Raw genomic sequence first — 10,508 nt, 5'->3', positions numbered from 1 at the left:
AACTTGTTTACACCCTGAAGGGGGTAAAAATGAAAAGAGATGAATGGTATGAATGAAGTATCGGAGAAGGGGAAGAAATCGATCGGGACGCTCTCTCTTGAAGTTTACCTCCTCCCCACATTGGATAACTGCAGAGAAAAATCAAGCCTAAATTACGTAAATACAGCATGTCAAGAAATATTTTTCCATTTTGCATAGATATTGTGATTTACTCAAATGATTAATTGGTAAAAATTGCAAAAGAAATCATGAAAACTGTACATTTTGATGAATATTTTTTTTTTCCGAAGGGAGTAAATTTACCGAACTTACTCATACACCTGTCTGGGGCTTCGCTAACGTTAACAACACAACGCTTTGTTCGTTGCCATGCTTGCATAATCAGACAGCACAGTTTTAGGAGATCTTCTGACTGGCGGTTCCCCGCGGCTGCGGCGGTGTGGAATGAAAACATGTGTATTGTGTTGTACCACTCATTGGAAATCATGTATGGTGGCGCTTCTATCGATTGATCGACGCGATGTTTTTAACTTCAGGTCAGTCTACCTTTTACCTGGCATTAATTTTCAATATCTAACAAATACGGTATTAGAGGGATTAATTAATTGGGAGCCATTAATTGGAACAAGTTAATCTAATCATGACATGAATTGGAAGAATAAAGTTTAATCAGTGAATTATGATGAGGTACCGTAGTGTCACTCACTCTGCATCACTCATTTTTTACTGTGTCAGTGTGACTGTGAGTGTATGAGGATCAGTGCCGTCAGGCAGGCCTAGCTAGGGCCTAATCAATGCGAAGGAATTGATAAATGAACTAATGATAGAGGGAACGAGTGATCTGATTTGTTGGTCAGTTTAAGAAGAATTCAGAACTTAATCAGAAGTGAGTTATGATCATGAAATTATATTAAACACTGACTGTTCACCCTCGAGTCTCGTCACCCTTCCTGCTTGTCTTGAATTTGGCATTGCTCTTTTATTATTGGACAAATTCAATTCCATGCAATGCCATTGACTTTTGCCAATAAATAGCATATGGACAGAATTTAGTAGGCCCTAGAGACTTGTTTTTAGTAAATTCTAGAGAAATTAGTGAATGAAATCAATCGATTATGGCATTGGATTGTAATGTTACTCCATGAAATTAAATTAAGATTCCTTATGTTATGATTTTACTTTCTACTTCAGGTTTTGAGCTACACTTCTTGGAATGGACCAGATTGAATCTTTTGTGATTGGTCACATGGCTTTGAGCAATTAAAGGACACAGATTTGATGATTCCAAGATGAGTGGAGAAGAAAAAGAAATGGAAGTGGACGATACCCCTGTTTCTAACAAGGAAGGGCGCCCTCAAGGTGAGGAGCGTACAGGATCAGGAAGCAAAGACGTCGCGATGGACCAATCCAATGTTCACAGTGGTGGTGATCATGGAGCCCCAGTTGAAAACAAAGTTGCCAAAAAGAGCCCCAAAAAGAGTAAAGGAGAGCAAAAGAATTCAGTCAAGAAAGTCAAGAAGGGCATTTTCATCTCATACTCGCCCGATGGCGGATTCCTAGAACGCTTGTTTGTGTGCACTGCTGTAAGACAATTCAAGGAAAATAACCTGGATGAAGATATTTGGTTTGATAAGGACGAACACAACACGGACAGTCCGGCTTGGTTTGCACATCGCATGGAAGCCGTTGAAAAGTGCAGGGCTGCTGTGTGTTTCCTAACAGAATGTTATTTTCAGTGCCCGGTGTCTATCTATGAATTACGTTGCCTGCTGGAGAGGCAGAACTCAAGCAATCCCCCTAAGGTGTTTGCAGTACTCTGTGAGAGCGTGGACATTCCGAAGCAATACAATTCATTGTTGCGGGATGTTGTTAACCTATCGAATCACAATAATACCAGTATTGCCGAAAAAGCATCGAGAGTCATAGGTTCTCTCATGCTCAAGTTGGAGCCCTACATCAGCATCAACGCTCCTTATGCTCCTGTGATAAACACTGAAGAGTTCACCAAGGAATACAAAGACAAGAAGCTTTGTCGGTGGAGCAGGAATGACCTCCAAAGCTGGCTCCATGACCTCGGAATCAAGGAGTTCTACTGTCAGAGTTTTGCGGAGATGGACATTGACGGTTTCCTGCTGATGTCTCTCATGGATCAAGATATGCAGGAACGACTCGGGGTGGATAGCAGGGTGGTTCGCAGGAAGATACTACAGCACATAGTGGCCATCCTGGAGAAGGAACACAAGCTGGCAGATAACTGGCACCTGAGGGCTCGGACGCAACGCCCCAAAACAGACACCATCTATATCATCTATGACCCAGCTGATGTCAAGCTGGCCCATAATCTGAAACAGGATCTCAAAAGAAAAGGCCTTACAGTAAGTAAAAAGATGAGGTAACGTAAGGGAAGTGGTTTGAAATCTTTAATAGAGTCATCAATTTACAACTGACTTGTATAGACTCTCCAAGTATAAAGTACTAAATTGTAGACCTACTAAAAACCAAAAGACTAAACAAAGTTGAATTATTTTTCCCTATAGATTGATTTTAATCATTTTTTTCAAATCATACAATATTTTGATATTGTGTAAAAATGTACTTTTCCCCTTGAAATTTGTATTAACAACCTAAATTCAGACAATAATGTGGTTTGCCATATTCCTAATAGAACTATGTTTGTTATATTGATATGGAATTATGGATCCTTGTTATTTGAAAGATAATGCTTGTATCAAAACCGTAACTGCTCATAATGCTTATGACTTCATCACTAGTCATGAAGTCAATTTAGGTGTTGGGCTGAATAAATTCCTGGTGGGGTGCTTGGCATCTAATCATTTGAATGGGATCCACTTTATCATCTTATGATATAATAATAACACAGTTCTTGTATAGCGCATATTACATTATGTCATAATGTCCCTATGTGCTTCCAAAGGACTTAGATATTATTACCCTGGCTTATCTATAATTTTCTTTGATAGTTTACAAATCTTGCATGTTAGGGACATTTCATTTATATTGGATATATGTGTAGGCCTACCGTGCAGTGGTGACCTTGCTCATCTAATGAACCCGATTCACAGCAGCAAAATCTTTTGTCTTGATGTCAATTTTAGGTAACGAGTCATGAGAAGTTGGGAAGCTCACGAGACGAGTTCCTCCAGATCAACGGGCCCAGCCTAGCCGCGGCCAAACACATCTTAGTAATCATGACGGATGCTTCCAGTGTCTCCCCGTTTGTCTTCCATGAAGTCCTCTTTGCCGACTGGCTCGGTAAAAACCTGGTGACGGCCATGTTCAAGAACTCCTGGGAGAAACTCAGACCTTCACTCAAAGCAGTCTTAGGTTTGTGTACATTTTTTTGAAGATTAACTGTCACCATCCACCCCAAAACCAACAATAAGTCGCCTGGGGTCCGTTGTAGAAAGAGTTGCGTTTAAATGCAAGTAAGATAATCAATTGAAAGTCCCAAATGCGTGTTGTTGATTTTTTGAAAATCAAGTTGCGCATGATTTTTAGTGTTGTGATTGATTGCAACTCTTTCTGCAACCGGCCCCAGGGAAGGTTTTCTGTAAACAACCAAAATAGTAAACTTGGCCTTCATGAAGCAAAAACGAAACAAACTGAAACAGATGAGCTTATCTGATAGAGTAATTCTCTGTACTGTCAAAATTTCAAGCTTTTGAAGATGAATAGAAAACAAGATACAAGAGTTTCTTTGACACCATTTTTTGGACTGCTTGGAAGTTTCACTAAGATTTCACAGTGTGGGCATCTCATGCTGGAGTGAACTAAGACCTAAAATGTTTTCTTATTTTTGAAGCTCTCGCTTTGATTCTTCTGCATTCAATCAAATAAGTGTGTGGATTATTGTTGATGGAATTTTGACAAGTTATACATCATAAGCTATTAAGGATATATTATAAAGCCCAGATTATGCTCTTTTAAACTCAATGAAACTCAAACCATTTTGAGGTGACTTCTTGATGGTTTTGGGGTGGCTGGTCAAAAAGGTGTCAAGGCCTGTTGCAGGCATAAACAGTAATTGATAATTTAATGTTATCTTCTGACACTTATATTATTGTTTTTAATATCTTACTTTGCATTCAAAACACAGAATAAATGTGGTTATGCATTCATTAAAAAGAATCAAAGAGAGAAAAAATAAATGATTAAAGATAATTAAGAATATAACACCTTGATCAGAGCGGGAGATGCAGCTTTGGCCGCAAGGGTCAACATAATAACCATTACCTGCAGGTCATCCTTTGCTAGATTCCACAACCAGGTCAGAATAAAAAAAAAGTAGGGGAAAAATTAATACTTTTTTTTCTGTGGCTACTTTTTCCCCTTACCAGCCTAATTTTGATATATTACAGTTTTTATTAAAACCTCTGGGAATGTCAAAAGCTCTTTGTTATTATTATTTATTAGTTTTCCAGGGCTCCGTAGTCTGTATGGTGTTTCAGGGGCAAAGTCACCCAAGCCCTCATCTTATTTTTTCCCCCTGGAAAATAGAATTATTTGGGGTATTCTTCTCTTGAATGTGGGGGCGTCATGGTCTAGTGGTTCTGACTCTCACCTTTTAATCAGGATCATGGGTTCGAATCCTAGCCAAGGTGAGGTAAATAGGTACCGGCAGGAAGTAATTCCTCAAACAGCTGTGCACACCAGAATCGATAGACTAGCTTAGCTGGGGTAATATAGGAGCGCCTTGAGCACCTAGCAAGGTATACATGCGCTATACAAATCCTATATTATTATGATTGATTCCTAATGGATCACTTTCCCATTTGCTTTACAGGAGAATGCAGTGCTATAGACTTTGAGACTAAGATGTACACAGAGGCTATGGATGTCCTAGAACATCAGATCAAGCCACTGAAGAGAGTACCGGGTGTGGTCCTGGAACAGAGTTATCTCAACCGTATGATGGATGGACTCAAACCTCTCCAGGTCCTAGGGACAACATCTCGTAAGTTACAAGTCAAATCTGTCTACCTTAAACATACCTTGAAGTGCCACACTTCCATCTTCACGTAGATGTAGATTTTAGTGTGGCAGGGTTTGGGGGGCTTTGTAGCCCATTAATAACCCAATTTGGATAGTCTCTGTTTAAAGCTGAGGAGTGAGGATGATTTGCTGGCTTCTTCAGGGAGTTTATTCCAGCTATCGATTACTCTATTGCTAAAAAAGTGTTTCCTTATGTCCAGTCTGGAATGAGTTTTTTTTAGCTTTTGAGAATGACCTCTGGTACCCTGATACGTTGCATTCTGGAACATGAAGTCAGGATTGATGTTATCGATCTGTGACATTATACGGTAGGCTTCAATGAGATCACCCCTCTTCCGCCTATGTTCCAATGTTGTGAGGTTTAGTCTTTTCAATCTGGATTCATAGGGTAGATCTCTGAATTGGGGTATGAGTTTAGTAGCTATAGCCTGCACCTTTTCAAGGACTTGAATGTCTTTAGATAGATATGGGCACCAAGCTTGCATACAATAGTCCAAATGTGGCCTGACAAGGGATTTGTAGAGTTTTAGGATTACATCTCTGCTTCTGTAAGTGAAATTCCTCTTGATCATTCCCAAAACTCTATTGCCTTTCTTGGCAGCTGCGGCACATTGGGTTGAAACCATCTCAGGGAAACAAAGTGGTCCGTATGAGCAGGTGATCTGTAGTAACCTGTTCCTTGAAATGGCGTTTTATCGTCTGAAGGTTTCCATGGAGAACATGAATAGTGTAGTAGGTTTCAGGGTACACCATGTACATGTATCTTTCATTGGCATATGTTCGTCCTTTTAAGGACCAGCATTTGCCCAAGATAGATACATGGTGTACCGTGAAAGCTACTATTTTACAGGTTCTAATACCTTGTATGTCAATTTCTCAAAATAGCAAAATATTAGGAATGCTCAGAGAAAGCTGGATTTTAGACTCGAGAAGGAACCATGTTCCCAAGAAAATTTATCCGTAGGCATTATTCGACAAAATAGATAATTTTAAGTTGCCACCATTATTAAAAATTGTAAATTACAGTTTATTGCCTAAAAATTTAATGACAGGAATTATTTAGAGACCGTTTTCTGACAATAAAAAGTTGCCACATTTCTAAAATGCAATGTATTCTGAGCTGCTATCAAACTATTATTATTTTGAGATACAAAGATTTAACATCCCAGCAACGATATCCAATTTCTGTTGAAGTTCAACCCTTGTTCAAATTACCATGAAAATACCTGCACAACTCTCATTCTCAGTTACATTCTTATCCATGTTGTCTTCATTCATAGTACAAATTACTGTTAATCTTACAAGAACATTATTAAATAAACATCATCTGATGTTGATAAGCAGTTATTGAGGTGTGAATATCAACATGATTATCATTTTACAATGAAATGATGTGTACCAAAGTCCAAGCAATGAGACTGGAAAACTCATTTTGTAGGTTAAAACAAATGATGTATTGATGAATGTCACAAATATTTGTTATCACTCAAGTGTATGTATTCACACATATGATAAACTCTTTTGATTTATTGAATAGTTGTTATAAGATATTGTAATTGATTGCATTGTTCTCTTGATATCTTGATGAGAAGGTTTAGTTTGAAGTGCTACTGTTCATATATGTATGTCTTGGCATTTCAAATGTTTAAAGCTACCTAATTAAGCTGTTTTTGGTTTGGTCAGATACGAATATGAATTTAGAACTACATGTAGCCACTAGAACTAGCAAACTTAACCACTACCCTTTGTTAAAGAAACGGTAATAATCATCATGCATGTACACTGTACATACAAAAAAGAAATAAAGGAGAGTTAGAAAAGATCAATAAATGATCAGTAGAGAGGGAAGAGGACATTTGGATCATGGTAGTAGGCCATTAGCATCATATGTAGACTACAGCCCTGTTCTGTGGAGTTAAATACATATTTATTTTAATCAGGGATGTTCATTGCAAAACCATTTTTCTTTTATCTATTATTTTTCCAAACCAGATGCTTCTTGGAGTGCGAATAGTAACATAGTTGAACCAAGGGTGTTCATATCATATCAATGGGATGCTCATAATAAGGTTCAGGACATTAAGAGACTTTTAGAAAGCAATGGCATCCCTTGCTGGGCGGAGTCCATCCCGACGATGTCCCAAGACTCGCGCGGCTCTAGCGGGGGCAGCCATCGCACCGTCGGGTCCGGCCAGCAATCGTCCGGTTCCCAGAACCCCGCCTCCGCCCACGAGACGGCACAAGACCACATCCACCGCAACATGCGATCGTCTGCGATCATTGTCTCCTGCGTCACGTCGCGGTACCTCCAGTCGGATAACTGTGTGAAGGATCTGATTCTGGCCGACTCGCTGCGTCGTCTGATCATTCCGGTCATGCTACGGTTTGTTCCATGGCCGCCTGATTGTGGGATGTCGGCAGTGAAGAAGATTCTTGCCAGGACAAGCCCAGTGGACTTCAGCAACGAGAAACTCTACAAGCAGAATTTCCATCTCTTACTTGAAAGGGTAAGAAAACACTTGCAAAATCTTAGAATGTAAGAAATATATTACGCTTCATGACTTGTTAAAGGGGAAACGAACATTTGCTCATAACTCTCCTTTTTAAAATTTTGTTCACACTTCAGGTCTATCTACTTCTCTGATATTCCATTCTTTAAAAAACTTTTCCTTTTGGGTAGGAGATTCCATTAATGAAATGTTCGCGAGATAATCACTTATTGCTTGGACAATCATTTTTTTTAAGTTCTGATCAGTTACTACATGTACTTAATTTAGAATCGCCACAGAGCTTTTTTTAATGTCTAGAGTTTAATGGAATTGAATAATAATTTTACGAGCAAGTGCGTGAATTTTAGGTTCATGCTTCAAAGAATAATTCAATTTTTTGAAAGCATAAAGTTTGGTCTTTTGGAAGAAGCTGATCACTGTAGAACTTTTACAGTGACATTATCTTCATATCATTTCAGGAGTCAGGATATGCTGGGAGGTAGGGCAATTTATTTGACACAGCAGAATTAAATAATATAACACCTTTTATTATGTAAGCAAACTTTAGTTTGATTCAATGACATGTAAATTGCAAATATAAGCTCACTGTCAATTTTGGGTCATGTAAAGCACATCCAATATCACAATTCATATACCGGTAATGGTGATTTTGTACATGTTTGTTTCATACATTTTTGTGCACAGAATACTTAAAAAATATCTGGTTTTATGCAATTAAAAAGATCATTTCAGTGAACGAGTTGATAATTGTGCAATTAAGTGGGCTGTGCTTTGTTTCAAATCAAAGTGTGCTGTACATTTTACGTGATAGTCAGAGCATACAAATATGCATATACATATGCATTATGAATTTACATAGTAGCAGGACTGTTGAGGCAGTTTTCAACTGAGTATTGTTTTTATTTTGTTTTTGTTTTTTATGTGTGATGAATAGAAAATTGTGGTATGGACCATCTAAACTGGCAAGAAATTTAAATTCTTCTTTGTGTAAGTTGCCACATGCACTACAAATTCAAGCTGATTTAAAAAAAAGTATGTTCAGAGGTGAAATGACAGATCACTTCTCATTTTTGCTGGATAACAAGAAAAGTCTTATTACAGTAATAACTGAAAAATTATTCCACATACATCTGAATGTATTTAGATTAGGCCTACTGTGTTACCAGTGTATTAGTTTATTAAATAATGTACTCGTTCACATGAGTATTGATAAATGATAATAAATATTGAAGAGCTATATATATGTTCGATGTACATGTAGGTTCTCCTTTGTTTCATTTACATACACCATAATTATATGCATATATTTTTATTAACACTGCAAAGATATATCAGAATTTGAGATGTAACTTGCTGTTAAGGCATAAACTTCATATTAACAAATTTAACAATAATAATACTAATTGTGCTAAGATTTATCATTTTAATTAATAAAAAATTAACAGTGTAATATTTGTTTTTTTTTTAAAGTAAAACTACATGCTATATTTTTATTACTGGTTTATATTGTTACCGTATTAGGTAGATAATGCATGTGCATGTTTTATTTGCAGTTTGTGCTATTTTGGATTTGTGAATAATGATAATGTAATGAGCAGCTAAATGTTAACTATGCAACACAACTGTTTTGATATGCAAATGATATTTCAGTACATATATATGTTTCACAAATTTATTTTAAATTTATTATCAATCTTCATACAGTACATCATTCAGTGATGAGTTTAGAATTGATATATGTTTATTGATAGCAGAACGGAATGAATTTGGATAAAAAATGATGATGTATACATGTATAATGTTTAGAATAGGCCTATGAAATGGGAACTAGAATTTGCAATTATCAAGTTTGAATATAAGAAAGTCTTGTGCTATACATTTTATGTACATCCTCAATCCTCATCAAAATTTATTTAACCAATAACCATAAACGTGTTATGCTGTCACATACAATTTATATTAGATGTGCTTCAAAAATATATATGGAAAGTATTTATGTAGGAAAAATGTGTACATCATTTTGTTAAAAGTCAGATACATGTATAAGAGTATTATTCCCAAGTTTGATTGAATTGAAATTGAATTGGATTTATTCCGCAAATTTGAAATCATTTACAATCACCAAGGTCTACACAAAAAGTTAATTAAAACCTCAGAAATTATCAATACCATCATACATGTATTCCATTCATTCCGCCCATATTACTGTCCCCAAAGAGGACATCAGGCGAATCTGATAATATGAGAGTATTCATAATTTTTTGCTATCCTGTGAATCATCAATTCCGTCCATTATATTGCCTTTCCAATAATACTGTAAATAGGTTATGCAACTTTGATCATTTTGTATATATATATATTGCTTCATCAATCAATATTTGTAAGTTTACATATATGCAGAAAATAGTAAATTTTCATGGACGCTTCTATGTTTTACATCTTTTGCCAATTGGACTGTGCTGTTAAGCAGTGAAATAACTTGATTGAAAATGAGAAAAAAATATGCATGAAATATTGTTTTTTTTCTGTGTTTTCATTGATGTTGTGAAAATTTCTCATGGGATGCAAGAAAATTGCTTCTTGCTTGAGATGATATGGAAAATTGTTTCAATGATGAAGATGATTGATTATGATCTTGATTTTGTTTCAATGGTGCTAACAACTCTTAGGAAGTGTCTACATTTTTCTACTGTTACCAGCGATCTCTGACCTTAACGGAGGAAGGATACAAGAGAGAGAGAGAGAGAGAGAGGTGATGGTGATTGTGATGATGATGGTCTTTGGGCAGCTAATGATGGTGATGATGGTACTGTTTGTGATGATGGTAATGGTTGTGATGTTGGTAATGATGGTCTTGATGGTGGTGATGGTGGTGGCAGTGATGATGGTACTGGTGTTGGTGAAATGGTGGTGATGCATGCCATGGTAGTGGTATAGGTGATAATGGTGATGGTTATGTTAGTGGTGATGATGATGGTTGTAATA

General features: G+C 36.8%; 1 protein-coding gene and 1 long non-coding RNA gene across 2 annotated transcripts; one reads left to right on the top strand and one right to left on the bottom strand.

Moving 5' to 3' along the window:
- Nucleotides 1–362: 362 nt before the first annotated feature.
- On the top strand, nt 363–8,754 carry LOC121430660. The gene is made up of 5 exons (XM_041627991.1): nt 363–536; nt 1,192–2,375; nt 3,117–3,345; nt 4,805–4,975; nt 7,006–8,754. The coding sequence occupies exons 2-5, from the start codon at nt 1,290–1,292 to the stop codon at nt 7,551–7,553; spliced, it is 2,034 nt and encodes a 677-aa protein (XP_041483925.1). The 5' UTR covers nt 363–536; nt 1,192–1,289; the 3' UTR covers nt 7,554–8,754.
- On the bottom strand, nt 8,131–10,029 carry LOC121430661. Its single transcript, XR_005972051.1, has 2 exons — nt 9,456–10,029; nt 8,131–9,414 (listed from the first exon to the last, which is right to left on the bottom strand). It is a non-coding gene; the product is annotated as an uncharacterized LOC121430661 (long non-coding RNA).
- Nucleotides 10,030–10,508: the final 479 nt, after the last annotated feature.

The sequence above is a fragment of the Lytechinus variegatus genome, chromosome 17 (genome assembly GCF_018143015.1).
Source record: "Lytechinus variegatus isolate NC3 chromosome 17, Lvar_3.0, whole genome shotgun sequence".
Classification (NCBI taxonomy): Eukaryota; Metazoa; Echinodermata; class Echinoidea; order Temnopleuroida; family Toxopneustidae; genus Lytechinus; species Lytechinus variegatus.
This window is presented reverse-complemented; position numbering and strand designations above follow the sequence as displayed.

Bases quoted from the DNA above. Each gene is read 5' to 3' on its own strand.
- LOC121430660 (XM_041627991.1), top strand. From the start codon at position 1,290: ATGAGTGGAGAAGAAAAAGAAATGGAAGTGGACGATACCCCTGTTTCT. The intron at 3,346-4,804 runs GTTTGTGTACAT...TTTGCTTTACAG, and splicing joins TTCACTCAAAGCAGTCTTAG to GAGAATGCAGTGCTATAGAC. The intron at 4,976-7,005 runs GTAAGTTACAAG...TTTCCAAACCAG, and splicing joins GGTCCTAGGGACAACATCTC to ATGCTTCTTGGAGTGCGAAT.